General features: G+C 47.3%; 1 protein-coding gene across 6 annotated transcripts in view; it reads right to left on the minus strand.

The window, feature by feature from the left end:
* The window catches only part of bcar1 (BCAR1 scaffold protein, Cas family member), a 361,830-nt gene that overhangs the window by 13,422 nt on the left and 330,524 nt on the right, over positions 1–17,884 (minus strand). For 5 of the 6 annotated variants that reach the window (XM_072518297.1, XM_072518300.1, XM_072518302.1 and 2 more), the window contains exons 3-5: positions 5,911–6,090; positions 4,898–5,020; positions 1,298–2,548 (exon numbers count right to left, since the gene is read on the minus strand). In XM_072518297.1, the coding sequence (XP_072374398.1) occupies positions 1,298–2,548; positions 4,898–5,020; positions 5,911–6,090 (1,554 nt within the window). The remainder of the gene's footprint in view (positions 1–1,297; positions 2,549–4,897; positions 5,021–5,910; positions 6,091–17,884) is intronic. The other variant, XM_072518301.1, reaches the window with a different exon arrangement.

Consider the following 17,884-nt stretch of genomic DNA (forward strand, 5'->3'; position numbering starts at 1 on the left):
ACTTCCCAAAGTACGAGGGGAAGGAAACATTATGGGAGGACATCCAGAGTTGTGAAAACCAATCATTTCCATCTAGAACAATGCTATGTAAATAAACAGGGTCTGAAGAAGAAGTGTGTGTGTGTGTGTGGGGGGGGGGGGGGGAACAGTACCAAAGCTGCTAATATCTCAGAGAACGAGCAAAGGAAGATCTCAGAGAGACCTCGCTCTTCTTCTGATCTTTGTTCTCAGATTTATTTCTGCGTTAGATGTTTCCCTTCTACCAGCAATATCTTTTTATTTCTCCTGCCTCTGGAGAACACTAGCTCTCTGTTATTAATAATAATAAAAATCCTATTTAGTGTCACAAGTATCTTACAATAACACTGTAAAGGGGGTACTGTGAAAAGCCCCTAGTCGCCACACTCCGGCGCCTGTTCGGGTACACACAGGGAGAATTCAGAATGTCCAATTCATCTAACAAGCACGTTTTCGGGACTTGTGGGAGGAAACTGGAGCATAGAACATACAGTGCAGGAGGCCATTCGGCCCATCAAGTCTGCACCGACCCACTTAAGCCCTCACTTCCACCCTATCCCCGTAACCCAATAACCCCTCCTAACTTTTTTTTGGTCACTAAGGGCAATTTCTCATGGCCAATCCATCTAACCTGCATGACTTTGAACTGTGAGAGGAAACCGGAGCACCCAGAGGAAATCCAGGCAGACACGGGGACAACGTGCAGACTCCACACAGACAGTGACCCAGCAGGGAATCAAACCCAGGTCCCTGTGAAGCAACATGGGGTACAGTTCCACAGATAATGGCCACCTCTGATACCCTGGCCAATCTTAGGCACCATTTATCTGAGAGCTTGGTAGTGACTACTAGGGCGGCATGTGACACAGTCGTTAGCACTGCTGTCTCACAGCGCCAGGGACTCGGGTTCGATTCTGGCCTTGGGTGACCGTGGGGAGTCTGCACGTTCTCCCAGTATCTGCGTGGGTTTCCTCTGGGTGCTCTGGTTTCCTCCCACAGTCCAAAGATGCGCAGGTTAGGTGGCTTGGCTATGCTAACTTGCCCCTTTGTGTCTCGGGATGTGCAGGTTAGGTGGGGTTACGTTGTTATAGGGATAGGGCTGGGGAGTGAGGTAGGGTGCTCTTTGGCCTCCTTCTGCACGGTAGGGATTCTATGACTACGAGCAGTCTGTCCCACCACTGCAGCATCATCCTATCAGCCTCTGCAGTAACTAACTTAATAGTATGCACGGCTGCACCAATGCAAAATGATCTGATTGGAACTTTGGATCAACACCAACCTGCAAGTGAACGTAGTCGTAGTCCTCCATCCACCCACTGCCGTTGTTTTCATACTGAGTGTCTGGTGACTCTTCAGCTGTATATCTTGGCGGAGATGGCAGCGGCCTTGCCTGAATATTGGCCTTGTCTGAGAGTCCGGTCTGACAGTTTGATATGTTGTTGTTGTTTGTCGAGTGGCTGCTGCTCTCGAGGCCAGGCACGGCAGGCCTGTTATCTCCTTGCTGCGACTTTGTCCGTTTGAAGAGCAACGAGGCATTGCCATGGAGGAAAGAGGCAAGCTGTTTGGTGTCATCGGGGATACCTCGTGAGTACATCACAAATCGGTCCAGATCATCGGCAGAGTTTTGCTTGCTCATAATTAAAACATTTAGTGCCCAGTTACAGTTGTCCAGAGCCTGACTGTGTTTGAGGAGAAGCTGGTAGACATCGTCCATTTTGTGCACCTGCTTGCTCAGCTTCGTGTGCAAAGTGCGGTCGGTCGCTTGGGTGGAATTTGCAACCGCTCCACGGGCAAACTCCAACAGCTCTTTCACAGAATTCTTCACTCTCTCCACCGCTGTCTTGATGTCCTGGGCGTTGGCCTCCATGAACTCACGATTCCTCCAGCTGGTGACAACGAAGGACATGAGACTGGCGATGGAGGTCTCCACATTCTGCTGGTGCTTTGCCAGCATCTCCATTGCTGCTTCCAGATCCAGGTTGAGCTCCTTACTGCTTGGCTTGGGCGACACAGAAGACTCTTTAACAGGAATGACATCGAGCGAAGAGGTCGAAATGTTGCTCCTGGTGCTGCCTGTGCTGGAAGCTGAAAGTCTCTTGAAGTTGTTGGTGATCTCTTCTGTTGTGGCATCCCTGCACACCTGAGGAGGCACATCATAAATATAATCCCCCTCGGATACCTCATTCAAGATGACCTTCCCTCCAGAGGTTGGAGCCCCCAGATCCCGTGGGAAATCATACACATCCTGGAGAGATGTCTGATAGCCCAAAGGTATTTTGTGGCTAGGAGGAACATCATAGATGTCCTGACCATTGGATGTGTCTGATAGTTGCCCTGTCAGTGGAGGCACGTCGTACACATCATCAATTGGAAAGTTGTCATGTGCTGTGGGGGTCTGAGGTGGCATATATCTCATGGAATCTGTACCCTTTGTTGTCCTGTGAGAAAATGATGGTGGAATGTCGTATGTATCTTCAGAGAGGGGTCCATCTGGAACATCTTTGCTTACAGATGGGGGAATATCATAAACCTGCATGTAAGAAAAAATACAATTTTTGATGGAAATGTGTTCTCCAAAGTTTATAACTGGTTTCAACAAATTCACTAACAATATAAGTATTCGGGGCCCAAGATTCTGAGGTCCCTCCTCCCACACAGGGAGTCCAGTAGGTTTGAGCTTCTACCCACGACTCTGTTCTCGGGTTATCCAGATAATGAGGGCATGTGGCCCGTTCCTTTGGAGGTGAGGAGGTGGCAGCCCGGCAGTGCAGTGGGAATTTGGAGCCTTGCTCAGCCTCATTTAGGAGACAAAGGCAAGTCCATGCCCACAGTGGCACCTTCTCAATGCCAACAATGCTTCAGGGCTTGGCACTGCTCTATGGCAAGGAAATGACTATTTCAATGGCTCTTAGCTGTTAAAGCCACGGCCTTGGTCGCAGGCTTCAAACTCCCACATGGCAAACATGGCCCACAGAGACCAAAAACGGAGGAAACATTTTTCTCCTTCCTCCCCATTAATTTCACCGTACAAATTGTCACCAAGCCAAAAATAAATACCAGTACAAAATGACATGTCAGGCATTGGGATGTTGATCATTTGGTCATGGTAGTATTTTGCTGTAATTTATATTCAAACAATCTATGTTACATTAAGCTTACAGATACAACAAATCCACCTCACTCAGCTTCTGGAACACATGGATTAGATCTAAAGACAGGCCAGCTGGTGAAGTTGGTTGATCCATATATCAACTTCAGACTATGGATGTTCATGAAGACATTCCACTGAACATGCATATCTATTCAATTGAGGACAGCAAGGGATAGTTGCAAGGAATCTCACTGAGACTGGCAACCTGTTCATTGGTAACTTTGTGGCACGGTGGCACTGTGGTTAGCACTGCTGCCTCACAGCACCAGTCCCAGGTTCAAATCCGGCCTTGGGTGACTTACACGTTCTCCCCGTGTGTGCGTGGGTTTCTTCCGGGTGCTCCGGCTTCCTCCCACAGCCCAAAGATGTGCAGGTTAGGTGGGGTTTCAGGGATGAAGTAGGGGAGTGGGCCTAGGTAGGGATGCTCTTTCAGAGGGTCGGTCCAGACTCGATAGGCTGAACGGCCCCCTTCTGCACTATCGAGATTCTATTCTATCAACCTCAGACACAGGGATCCAGGGGAGGGTCAAAGGTCAAGCCCTTGGTTGCCTGCCAAACCAGGAAACAAAAAGGATAAAAGAAGCACACAGTCTGGGAAAATTAGTAACCCTGACTTAGAGGGAGAATGTGCTCCGATTTAATTTCAGAACTAGCCAATCTCCGAGAATTCTCTCAGACTAGAGAGCATTTATCCTGCTAACAGGGACAGTGTTATTCTCTATGATACAAAAAAAACACTGTTAAAAGCAGTGGGCTGGGACACTGCCTAAAGTTAGGATAGGTTCACTGTAAATTTGCATTCTCCAATTGTAAATTAAAGCAACTTTATCACTTTGCTCTTGTCGTCTCACCAAAATGTTGATTGCTCCACCAGTTGAAAGGTGGTGAAGGGCACATGGTGCCAAATCCGAGATGAGAATATTCTGCTCCCATAGCGAGGGGCTCATAGTTTTACCTTCCTGGGTCACATTATCATAGTTATACCTTCCTGGGTCACATCATCATAGTTATACCTTCCTGGGTCACATCATCATGTAATTAGACACTGAACAACAAGGGTAAATTGATCTTAAAAGACTGGGGGAAACTTACAGTGAGAGTTTAACGATGATGAAACCACGGGAACATCATGTACAGACTCAAAATTTGTAACAGTCGTCATGCAACAACAAAAATAAAGCATATAACTGGAGTCCAGAGAATTCTGGGGACAGCAAATTGTTTGGATAAATGAGAGTTCATTTAATTGGAATGAACTGGATTCAGGAAGGGTCAGTTGTATAGAAAAGATAGTTGCTCCAAATACCAGAAGTGATGTTAGTGAAAGCATGGTGTGCCAACTCATTTGAGTGAAAATAAGTGTAAAACACTCGCCTCATCTCTTCCCAATTTCTTTCTTAAGAGGCGTATCACCTTCTCTCCCCCTTCCCCCACTTCCCCCCACAACTGGCAGCTTGGTTAACTAGGCGTGTGTTGTGTGATTCCCTCTCCTCCTTCTTCCGCGACTGTGGGAAGTGTCAGATTGTGAAGTTCACAGATGTCTTCATTGATGTCAACAAAAAACTCCCCCCTGAGCCGGCTACCGAAAGGTACCTGCAAGGAAATCCCACACTTTCCCTGGTTGTCCCTTCCTCCACCCCTATCCCCGGACCACTCAAAACCACAGTCACGCGCCTCATTGCACCAGCTATCCTGAACAGATGTCTCTGCAAAGAAGTGGATACTCACTATTTGTTGAGCATGGACCTGGTGCTGCAGATTCATTTCTACACTGGGGGGTACATCATAAATTTCCTGGGACTTATCTCTGTTGTTTGGACCCTTCATTGCCATGGGTGGAGTATCATATACCTGATAGAAAGGAGCCGAGATGAGAATGTTGATTTCCTATCAATCTTGCACGACTGATGTTTGTGGTTCAAAAAAAAAATGTTCCTCCGTGATTTCTATCCAGAAAGAACCAGCGACCATTTCCTTTTACTTACTACAGTGGAACCAAAAATTATGTTCAAAAGCATCCATTCGAACATTCCCCAGACGCACAGCTATGGCTGCATGTCCAATCTCCCATTGAAGCTGAAGGATTGCACTTATTCATTACCCCTTTGGAATACCAAAATTCCACTGAACTCTACTGTGCCAAAGCATTTTCCTCTTCCCTCCCTGTACGGCTTTACTTTGTGACATGCCTGTGTTTTGTGCCGCACTTCAAGGCAGATTGTAAATTATTGCTATCATGAGAAAACACTTCTCTATTAAAAAGGGGCGCCGTCATCATAAAAATAAATGCTTTGCTTGCATGTTTTGTCCCTTTGGGGGAAAGAAAAACAGCAATCCATCTTTGTTCGCTCACTGACACAATATTCCAACGTGACTTATGTTGGAGTTGATTTGAGGGGTCCAAAGTTCCAATCATATTCCCCCTGCCTTGTCAGCGTAATGGCAAACAGAAGGTTTGGCTATTTATGTATGAAGTCAGTGCTCCTTTAATAGTCAGCAAATTAAGGGTAATCTTTTCATTTATCTCTTTGCTGTGAAAGGTGCCATATAAATGCAAGCCTTTCTTTCTTTCAAATGAAGCATTAATATCTGATATGCATTTGGGATCAGATACACTTAAGCCTTCAAAGCATTATTTAAAATGCACAAGAACAGTTTTCATCTGAAATGCTTTTTCTGTTTTTCAAATACACTAGCAATAAACCTTTGTGCTTATTATTAAATGCCAAACTGTAACCCACCTCTTGTCCATACGGATTGCTAGAAGATTCCATTCCGCCTCTAGTCGGAGGCACATCGTAAATCTCCTGCAAAGTGGAAGGGGGAGGATTTCTCGATGGTAGGATGTCGTATTCATCTTGTTCCATCTGCGGAGGCGTGTCATAAACATAGACGCGCCCAACTCGAATTGGAAGGACAACCTGAAAGAGGGAAGAATGCAGTTATATATCAGTTTGCAGCTTCACTATGATTCAATCTCACTGGTGTGTTAGTGTAGCTGACTTTGGTTAATTAAAAGACAAATTGGTGTTCAAATTCTCTGACGCACTCTCATATGGGCTGCTAGCCATCTGATCTCTATCAACATACATTCTTCAATGAAAGGTTTCACTTGAATGGTTATTGGGAACAGTCGGAGCATTTACTGAGGATACATGCCAGAGGCCATCAAATCAGGGCATCAAATTGCACTGCTCTGTAAATCAGAGGTGCCACAAGAGTAAACTGTGACAATTGTGACAGAGGTGGTTAGTTTCCTAAACCACCACCTCTGAATGTATGCTCCAATTCCAGATTAGATTGGTTATATACTGTAATCAACAGATCATAGTCAAAAAATCTTTGGATGGGGAAGTGTTACAAATCTAATGTGTTAATTAAGCACATTTTTCAAAGCTGTAGTAGATGTGAACTAAACCACTTCTGCCATACGCATCACAACAAAACATAACGATTTTACCAAGCAACACCATCACACATATGTGATTGTTTTGGAACAGAGTTACAGCAGGCTCTGTGCATGCAGAATTGCCAAGTGCAAACTAGTGGCACACAGCAGACATTGTATAAACACATGGCTGATAAGGCTACTGAGCACAAACAGCAATGACGAGAAAACCACTTCCTTCGTCCTTGCAGTTTTAATAATTATTTCTCGGTACCTTGCCCCAGAGTCTGTAACCATCATTTAGAGACTTGAGCACCCAATCAGGGCTGTAATCCAGTGCAGTAATGAGGGAGTACTGCAGAGCTTGGGAGACGCAGTCTTGTATGAGACACTAATCTGAGGTCCTGACTGCCCTCTCGAGTGGATATAAAAGATCCCACGACACTATTTCAAAGAGAAGCATCAGAATTCTCCCCAATGCCCCGGCCAATATGAATCCCTCAATGAACAGCATAAAAACAGATCCATTGGTCATTATCACATTGCTGCTTATGGAGTGTGCCTTGTTCAAAGTGACTGCTGTGTTTCCATCCTTGCAACAGTGACTACACTTAAAAATGCACTCGTTGGCTGTCAACGCATTTCAGGACATCCTGAAGGCTGCTAAATAAATGAAAGTTGCGTTCTTTCTGAACTGGACTTGTAGACCACCTCTGAACACTTTGCAACAAATCACAAAAACAAATTCTGAATGGTAATGTGGGCATTTGCCCCTCTGCATTCATTAAACGCCTCTGCTCCGGTTCTTCAGAATTTCACTCAGGGGCTCTAACTATCATGCATGTTATGTAGCTACAGGTGAACCTGTGCATTTAAAATATGCTGTCAAACAAGCAGAGCTTCTTTGTGCAATTTTTACTTGAGTTATCAGACTGACCTTGAACAGTAGTAGCCTTGGGTTTGATTCGAGCAGTGCAAAAATACCACTCTCTGAAACAAATCAAGAACTGAAAAGAAGGCAAGCTTACGCGTGCTCCTCAATACAGTGCCGTCATATTAAATCGCCGTTTCCTCTCGCTTTCCCACCATCATTCTTTCTCTCTAAAAGGCTGCAGGTTTTACTGGAGTTTAACAAGAGCGAGCAGCTCTCCGCTCCTCACGAGATACAGTAAATGTAGTGGTCAAGTTACTAGGCCAGTAACCCAGAACTATTAGTCCAGAGGCGAGTTCAAATGGCAGTTTAAAAATTTTAATTCAGGTTACAAAAATATTGGGTAAAAACAAAAAAGTGATCATTAAAACGCAATGGGGCGGCATGGATGCACAGTGATTAGCATGGTGGCCTCACAGCGCCAGGGATCCAGATTGAATTCCGGCCTCGGGTGGCTGTGGGGAGTGTGTGGAGTTTATACATTCGCCTCCTGCCTGCGTGGGTTTCCTCCGGGTGCTCCAGTTTCCTCCCACAGTCCAAAGATGTCCAGGTTAGGTGGATTGGCCATGCTAAATTGCCCTTTCAGTGTGCAAACATGTCCACGATAGGTGAGGTTATGGGCATAGGGCAGGGCCGGTGCCAACCCGATGGGCTGAATGGCCTCCTTCTGCACTGTAGGAATTCTATGGTTCTATGTTCATTAGGAAACCTACCATCCGAACTAAGTCTGGCCTCGATGTGACTCAGGTTCCAACACCAATGTATCTGCCACTTAAGGGCCCTGTGAATTGGCCTGACAATCCACTGAGTTTTATCAGACCCAGGACAACTATGGATGGACAATAAATACTGGCCCTGCATCAGGAGAAAGAATTTAAATCAACTCAAAAGAGCCCAAACACTGAAGTCCATTTAGAAGTGGGTCAACTTCTCACAGGATTGAGGGGAATTTAATTTTGTGCTCACCCAATTCCCCTACATACACAGAGTTAAAGATGGGCCTTCCTAGGGGCAGCACGGTGGCACAGTGGTTAGCACTGCTGCCTCATGGCGCCGAGCGTTGTAGCCACCTGGGTTGGCCACTTCCCGACTTAAAATGGAGATCCGCAAAGAATGGAGGGAAATTCAGCCAAGCCAGGAAAAACAAGCAGGTGCAAAGTTTCCTGTGTATTAGAACTTGCAGAAACCCAGACAGCACTGAAACCAACAGCCATCTGCATATTAACGAGTGATCCCGGGAACAATTGGAAACATTTAAGGTAAACAAGGCCAAGCCAGACTCCTCGGCGCCAGCAGGAGCCAAGACAAAGGAAGGCCAACGGACACTTAGGAACCACCCAGCGATCAGGGAATAGCTCCAGTATTGGAGAAATCGATCCAAGTGATCGGAACATAGTCCAATCACTTGGAACCAGATACGGGGTCCGCCCTGAACGGCGGGAAGCCCCTGGGGACTATAAAGTAGAGTCCCCAAGTTCAAATCGTCCTCCTTGGCAGGGTCACTCAGCAGCTCGAAACAACCCTTGACAGTGACATGCCTAGTAGCTGCACCAACTAAGTAAGTCTCCAGTCAACGCTCACTACGAGATAGGTGCTCCTAGCTACCAGTCTACACCAGCTTTGAATCCTGCAGACTCAGAATCGAACAAAAGGCCATTTGTTCCCCTGACCTGGTGGGCCAGTTCCAAAGCTAAGTATAGGCCTTTTAATGATAGAGATAGTCTAGTAAGTAGAGTTTATGTATGAGTAGTGATTGACTGTGTATAATAAATGTGTTTTGATTTGAAACTTACTAATTGGTGTATTGAGTTATTGATCAGCACTTGAACTTGAATCTCGTGACGGTATCATAAAGATACCTGGCGACTCTAGAGCAAAGGTTATAGAAACGGAGCAAATGAAGTAAAGACACAACGAGCAACATTTAAGAGCCAACCAAAAGTTAGCAACAGGGTCCAGGTTCGTTCCCGGCCCCAGGTCACTGTCTGTGTGGAGTTTGCACATTCTCCCCGTGTCTGCGTGGGTCCCACCCCTGCAACCCAAAAAGGTGTGCAGGGTAGGTGAACTGGCCTCGCCACATTGCCCCTTAATTGAAATAAAAGATGGAGCCTTCCAGAGCAATATGATTCTAGACTGGATAATGCTCTTCCCATAAGGCAATTAGGCCATTCGGCCCATCGAGTCTGCTCCGTCATTCAATCATGGTTGATATGTTTCTCATCCCCATTCTCCTGCCTTCTCCCCTTAATCCCTGTTCCCCTTATTAATCAAGAACGTGTCTGTCTTAAAGACACTCAGTGACTTGGCCAACCCCGCCTTCTGTGACAATGAGTTCCACAGATTCACCACCCTCTGGCTGAAGAAATTTCTCCTCATCTCAATTTTAAAGGTTTGTCCCTTCAGTCTGAAGCTGTGCCCTCGGTTCTCGTCTCTCCTACCAGTGGAAACATCCTCTCCATGTCCACTGTATCTCGGCCTCTCAGTATTCTGTAAGCTTTAATTATTTGCCCCATCATCCTTCTGAACTCCATTGAGTACAGACTACAGACCCAGAGTCCTTAATCGCTCCTCATATGACAAGTCTTTAATTCCAGGGATCATCCTTGTGAATCTCCTCTGGACCCTTTCCATCCTTCCTTAGATATAAGGCCAAAAATTGCTCACGATATTCCAAATGGGGTCTGACCAGAACCTTATATAGCTTGAGCAGTACATCCCTGCTCTTGTATTTAAGCCCTCTTGACATGAATATTAACATTGCATTTGCCTTCCTAACTGCCAACTGAACCTGCATGTTAAACTTAAGAGAATCCTGAACTAGGACTCCTAAGTTCCTTTGTGCTTCTAATTTCCAAAGCTTTTTCCAATTTAGAAAATAGTCTATGCCTCTATTCTTCCTACCAACGTGCATAACCTCACACTTTTCCACATTGTATTCTATCTGCCACTTCTTTGCCCACTCTCCTAGCCTGTCCAAGTTCCGGGCAGTGCTTTTACCCTCTGAGCTGCTGATTGATTCGTAGAATGTACAACACTGGGGAAGGCCCATAAGCCTGCATTAATGCTAGCTCTTTGTGTGGAGAAATCCACTAATCCCATTGAGGGAACAATATTTCTTTTGAAAATAAATGATAAACACCGGAGCAACTTTGAAATATTCTGGCTAGAAACATCCTCTTTCCCACCTTATCCCCATAACCCTTGATTTCCTTACTGATTAAAAGTCTGTCTATTTCAGCCTTGGAACAACCTCTCATCTACCCTGCCAAGCTCCAGAAGAATCCTATATGTCTAAATAAGATTGTCTCTCATTCTTCTAAACTCCAATGAGTACAGACCCAGCCTACTCAACCTCTCTTCATAAGAAAATCCCTCCGTAACCAGGATCAATCTAGTGAACCTTTTCTGGACTGCCTCCAATGCCTGTATATCTTTCCTTTGATGGAACCAAAACTGTTCACAATATTCCAGATGTGGTCCAACTAGTGCCTTGTATAGTTTTAGCAATACATAGATTAAAACAAACATAGAAAACCATTTGACAATTAGGGCTGAAGCAATGTTGCCCTGGAAATACAACTTGCTTTAAAAGATCAGGGGCGGGATTCTCCCGAATCCTCCGATGGCCCAACTCCAGCATAAGAAAAATGGCGTGAACACTCCGGCGTCGGCCCAACCGGAAGTTGCGGATTCCTCCGCACTTCCGGGGGCTAGGCCGGCGGCGGAGGGGTTGGCGCTGCACCAACTGGCGCTACGCCAACCGGCGTCGAAGGGCCGGCGGGAGTTAGCGCATGCGCAGAACCACCGCTGTGGTTCCGCGCATGCGCAGACCGGCCGGCGTATTCTTGCGCATGCGCAGGGGGGAGTCTTTTCCGCGCCGGCCATGACGGAGCCCTACAGGGGCAGGCGCAGAAGGAAGGAGTGCCCCCATGGCACATGCCCGCCCGCAGATCGGTGGGCCCCGATCATGGGCCAGGCCACCACGGGCCCCCTCTCCCCGAGGACTGCACCAGCCGGCCGTCCAGGCAGTTACCGCCGTGTGGGTCCATGTCCATTTCACGCCGGCGGGACTGGCCAGAAACCGACGGCCGCTCAGCCCATCGCGGCCCGGAGAATTGCCGGGGGGGGGGGCTGCCAACGGCCCCCGACCGGCATGGCGTGAACCCCGCCCCTGTCTGAAAACCGACGCCGGAGAATACGGCAGCCGGCGGCGGAGCGGCGGGGTGGGATTCACGCCGCCCCCCGGGGATTCTCCTTTACTTTAAATGAATCACTGTTAAGAGTTTAGAAGAGAATGTTGCATAAACAAAAAATGAGAACTTATTCTGGGAGGTAACTTCACCAGCCAGTGCAACACAAGGGTTACACAGCAGAAGCACACAGATTTGATCTCTGGTTTAAGTTCCGTGACCTGATCTCAATCATTTGGGCACTCCATCTGACCTCCATGGTATGAATATTGAAGTGCAGCCAGACTGGGCTCAAGTTCCCATAATACAAAAGCCTGCGGACAATCATGGGTTAACACAGAGTACATCAAACATGTGGGAAAATGTAGCCAAACAGGAGTTATATGCCTTTCGCAGAAGGAGATATGTGAAAAGAAATATTCAAGGCTGTTTCACTTCCAAGAGGGACCACCTGCAGATTTACAGAGTCAAATCGAGCGCAAAGGAAGATGGTTGTGGTTGTTGGAGGTCAATCATCTCAGTCCCAGGGCATCGCTGCAGGAGTTCCTCAGGATAGTGTCCTCGGCTCAATCGTCTTTAGCTGCTTCATCAATTATCTTCCTCCATCGTTAAGGTCAATGTGGAAATATTCACCGATGATTGCACAATGTTCAGCACCATTCGTGACTCCTCAGATACTGAAGTCCATGTCCATGTGCAGCAAGACCTGGACAACATTCAGCCTTGAGTTGATGAATGCAAGTCGCACTCGTGCCACATAAGTGACCAGCTCCAACAAGACAGAAGCTAACATCTCTCCTTGACATTAAATGGCATTACCATCGCTGAATCCCCCACTATCAAATTCTTGGCGGTTACTATTGATCAGAAACTGAACTAAACCACCCATGTAAACAGTGTCTACGAGAACAGGCCAGAGGCCAGGAGTCTTGCAAAGTAACTCATCTCCTGACTCCACAAAACCTGTCCACATAAAACAAGGCCCAAGTCAGTAGTGTGATGGAATACACTCACTTGTCTGGATGAATGCAGCTCCACAAGACTCAAGAAACTCAACACCATCCAGGACAAGGCGGCCTGCTTGACTGGCACCCCATCCACCACCTTAAACATTCACTCTCTCCACCACCGATGCACAGTGGCAGCAGGGCGTGCCAACTAAAAGATGCACTGCACCAACTCACCAACTCCTTCGACAGCACTTCCAAACCTGCAACCACTACTATCTCAAAGTACTATGGTAGCAGATACATGGGAACACCACCACTTGCAAGATCTCCCCTCCCAGCCCCACACTATCCTGACTTGCTACTATATCACCGTTCCTTCACTGTCATTGGGTCAAAACCCTGGAATTCCCTCCCTGACAGCACTGCGGGTGTACCTACACTGCATGGACTGCAGTGGTTCATGAAGGCAGCTCACCACCACCTTCTCAAGGGAAATTAGGGATGTGCAATGAATGCTAGCCTAGCCAGCGACGTTAACATCCCTTGAATTAAGAGGAAAAAATGTAGTCAGGTAACATCACTGTCACAACTTAATGATTTGATAAGATGAGGTTCAGTTGATAACATTATCTCCTTTAAATCATCAATTTGAGATCCACTCTAGAGCATCAAATCTAGGTCAACATTCCATAGCTGTACTGAAGGAGGGCAGCTCTGCCAAAGTTGCTGTCCAAAAGAGACACTGAACCCAAGTCCCGGCTGGCCTTTTGGGAGGGCAGAAAATATCCCACAGCACTATTCAGTCAGTGGTCCTTTCTTCAATGTCCTGGCAAATGTTCATCCTTCAACCCACCTTACCAAAGCAGATTGTCTCGTCCTTTTCACATAACTGTTTGTGGCAATTTACGACGTGGAAAGTGGCTGCAAATCACTCCACTTCAAAAAGTGTTTTATTGGCTAAAAAGTGCTATATGAATGCACGTCTTTGACAGTAAATACGAGCTGCCATTGAACTTGTGCACCACACAACCCTGAGCATTTGTCACGGTCATGATGCCTCTAGGGCATTGCAATCTAAATAAAGGCAATGTTCGAGAACGGCATAAAACATCTCATTAATGAACACCAATCCGCAAAGTTACAGTAAGTCCGAGGCTGATAGGCGTGAAAACAGTTATCCCTGGACCCAAAGTCAAAAGCTGTTGCGAGATCTCACTTGTGGACTATAAACTCCTGGATACCAGGTGCCCCATGACAAATTAAACCTTGTAATAACACAGGTCCGTTGTCACAGAAAGGCAAAGTAGTCAGAAGTAGACATTCTCTCCTGGCTTGCCAATTAATTTTATGCAGTCCCTTGCCTCCCAGATTACCTATGTTCAGCCACTCACGGTTCCAGAAATAAGACGGTGGGTTTCTGCCTCTGTGGAGACGTCCAGAGCTTGGACCAAACTGCCGGTACTCGAGAAACTGAGAACTAACTGAGACACGGCCACTGGCTCAGTGCTGTTAGTACTGAGTACAGTAAAGGCTGTAGAAACAACATGAGCAGCGAGAATGTATACTTTGTGTGAAAATGCGCGTGGGTGGAAGGGCCAAAGCGTGCATGAGGCAGGGAGTGGGGGTTGTGAAATGTAGAACAGCAACATTCAAGCAATCATGTAGCAAGGAATAGTCCAAGAAGAGAGCGAAAGGAAACAAATGTATTCAATCTCCAACTTGCTTACGGAGATTAGAAGCAATGATGGGGTGGATTTTCCGGGATCACCAAGGGTATGAGAATTGGGTCAGTGCATGCCCATAAGAGAGGCTGCCTCATTTCCTGCCCATTGAGGTTAATGGGCAGTAAATTGGGCAGGTTCCATTAAGCCCCTCCTGTCCCTTTGCCAATCCCGGATCTTCCTTTTTTCACTGAGTCCAGATGAGCCTTGGATAGAGGAACAGGAACATTTGGCCCAACATCCGGGCACCCGGAATTATACAGTGAAGTAACAGTGAATCGAATCTTAGCGATCGGCCCAAATATTTGTGTTAAGCGGAACAGTGTGATAGCCGAGGAGACCCCATTCCCACATGAATATGTTACACAGTTTGCCTACAAACGTGGTCTGTGTCAAAAACAACACATTCAAATGCCAAATGAAAAACAGCAAAGCAGTAAATGTGTGGAAAATTCTTTTTTCGATTTGTTTATACCTTACAATGGCCTGGCCTTGTAAAAGGCTGGGGTTTTGCATTGAAAAATGGTGGGAATTAACTCTGGAAAATGTCCATAATCTCTTTTGGTTTAGCATGCTGTCTTTGGACGTAAGCGATATAGTCCACTGTGTCATCAATGCAGTCAAAAATGTTTTCGGTGTTTTTGTGCAACCGTGCAAAATCCCAGAACATCTCTATGGCCTTTGCAGCATTGGCTGGGGAAACAGGTGGGCCGTTCATTGGACTTCTTAGGGTCATTGGCCACCTCAGGCTCCTTGGTTGATGAGCATACTGCATCGAGGATGGCATCATCTGCCAGTGTACAACATTGCTCCTCTCCTCATAACTTTCCATGGTTGTCTCTGCTGATATTTCCATACTAGCCTTCCACAGGTGAGTGAAATGTGCCTCGTCATCAAGTTGGCTGCCTTCACCCTGCTCCTCCTCGTTCGCTGCAACTCGTGGAGTTGTAACCGGTTTGAACGCAGCGTGGTGGAAGCAGCTGGCAATTGGGGCTTCTGTTACCATCTTCCACACTTTCTTCATCATGAACAGTTGGATTGTGCTCCTGCTTCTCATCGATGGTCTCGATAACTTGAGACACCAACCGGCATCAGTCCATTCAATCTATGCTGACTCAACGTCGACCAATCAATTTTCCCACTCCATCCCCATAACCCTGCAAGTTTATTTTCCTCAAGTGCCCAACCAATTTCCTTTGATGTCATTGATCATATCCACTTTCACCACCCTTGTCGGCAGGTCATTAATACACACTGCAAAACATACATTCTTCCTAACAACCCCCTACATCTCTCGCCAAAACCTTACAGCTTTTCCCTTATTTTTTTCATGGCATCTCTGGCAAGGCCAGCAGTTATTGCCCATTGCCAAGTGCCCGTGAGAAAATGGTGGTGAGCCATCCTTTTGAACCACTGCAGTCATGCTGGTACAGGCACAAACTGGTGCTGAAGGAACTTCCCGGATTTTGAAGTTCCAGTGAAGGAAGGGCAATAAGGTTACAAGTCAGGATAGTATGTGGCTTGAGGGAACTTGCAACGTGGTGGTGTTACTGTGCATTGCTGCCCTTATTCTGCTAGGTGGTACATTTTGTGGATTTGGAAGGTTCTATGAAAGGGGGCTTGGGTGAGTTGCTGCTTCTATTAAATCTCCCCTCAAACTCCTTTGTTCCCAGGACAGCAACCTCAGGTTCTCTGGCCTAATCTTGGAGCTAATATCCCCTCTCATCTCTGGAACCATCCACGTAGGTCTCCCCTGTCTGGTTAGTCTTCTCTTCACCCTCGCAAGGACACTCACATATCTTCCTACAGTTCGGTGACCAGAGCCTGCCGCAATTTGTCTTGGCTGGTGATGTAAAATGGATTATGTTGGATTCCACTGACCGTAACGTAACTGAATACCAGGGGCTGGCTATAACAGGCAACCTTTTCTGATTCTGTGCCATCATCGTCCAAGAAAGATATCTACCACTCGTGTGCGAGCATTTTGGAGAATAGGATTAGGGTTGGTTGTGATATCTTCATGGTCAAATATCGCACACATCAACATTCTCCGATGAAGTACGGCCACTTGGACTAGGTCGCGAAGAGCAGCCAATACCTGTGGAATCAGATCCCTGGCAAGATAGTGGACTGTCAGAACTGGAGATGAGGAATACAAAGGAGAAACCTTGTTTTGTTTTGTTTGCGACTTTGAACCCTTTTCGAAAACCTAGTAGCAATATTTATAAGAAGGCAGTGGCCTCGGTATGAAGCAACAAAACCGAAATACAATTTTTTTTTTTTAAACCTACCACACCAGAGTGATTCAATGACTTAACAAGTAACTTGATTTTCAGATGTCGAAATAGTGCTCAGCATTAGATTCCCAGAAAATCCAGCAGGCGACATGCATTTCCTCTGAACTATAAATAGATCCAAGGAATGGCTAAAATTCTTGTTCAAGAAATAGTAACATACTGAGTCAATTTTAATGCTTCCTGGCATCACTGATGCAGTTTGTGAGAGGCCAGAATGGGGGAATGGGGGTGGGGGGAGCGGGGCGGGGGGGGGGCTGTGCAAGATGTTTGGGATGTGAAGGAATTTTCCAAGTTTTGTTCCATTTGATTCACGAGTAGCTGAAGGATGAACATGTGAGGAATGGATAGACTGATTTTATTGTGACCCCCATGTGGAGAATGATGGGTTGCTATGGATACAATGTGACAGAACGCTAATACTGGTGCTGAAGGCTGGGGATTGATATGCCATCCGTCATGCAGCAAGACTCCAAATTATAGAGCTAATTAATATAATCTAAGGTCAATCCCTGTGGGTGACAACATTACTGAATATGTTTTTGTGCAAAAGTAAGGAAAAAGCCAGTCTGTTTTCTCAACCACCCTTCCATGTTCTAAAGGAAATCACGCCAAATGGAGCGGGGGTAACCCGGCGAAGGGAGCGGGGGGAACCCAGCGAGGGGAACGGGGGGAACCCGGTGAAGGGAGCGGGGTGAACCCGTCGAAAGGAGCGGGGTAATGCGGAAAAGGGAGCGGGGGGAACCCGGCGAAGGGAGCGGGGGGAACCCGCCGAAAGGAGCAGGGGTAATGCGGAAAAGGGAGCGGGGGGGAACCCGGCGAAGGGAGCGGGGGGGAACCCGGTGAAGGGAGCGGGGGGAACCCGGCGAAGGGAGCGGGGGGGAACCCGGCGAAGGGAGCGGGGGGGGAACCCGGCGAAGGGAGCGGGGGGGGAACCCGGCGAAGGGAGCGGGGGGGAACCCGGCGAAGGGAGCGGGGGGGAACCCGGCGAAGGGAGCGGGGGGGAGCCCGGCGAAGGGAGCAGGGGAACTCGGCGAAGGGAGCCGGGGGAACGCGGCGAAGGGAGCGGGGGGAACACGGCGAAGGGAGCGGGGGGAACACGGCGAAGGGAGCGGGGGGAACACGGCGAAGGGAGCGGGGGGAACACGGCGAAGGGAGCAGGGGGAACACGGCGAAGGGAGCGGGGGGGGAACACGGCGAAGGGAGCGGGGGGAACGCGGCGAAGGGAGCGGGGGAACGCG

This window comes from Scyliorhinus torazame, chromosome 10 (genome assembly GCF_047496885.1).
Source record: "Scyliorhinus torazame isolate Kashiwa2021f chromosome 10, sScyTor2.1, whole genome shotgun sequence".
Taxonomy (NCBI): domain Eukaryota; kingdom Metazoa; phylum Chordata; class Chondrichthyes; order Carcharhiniformes; family Scyliorhinidae; genus Scyliorhinus; species Scyliorhinus torazame.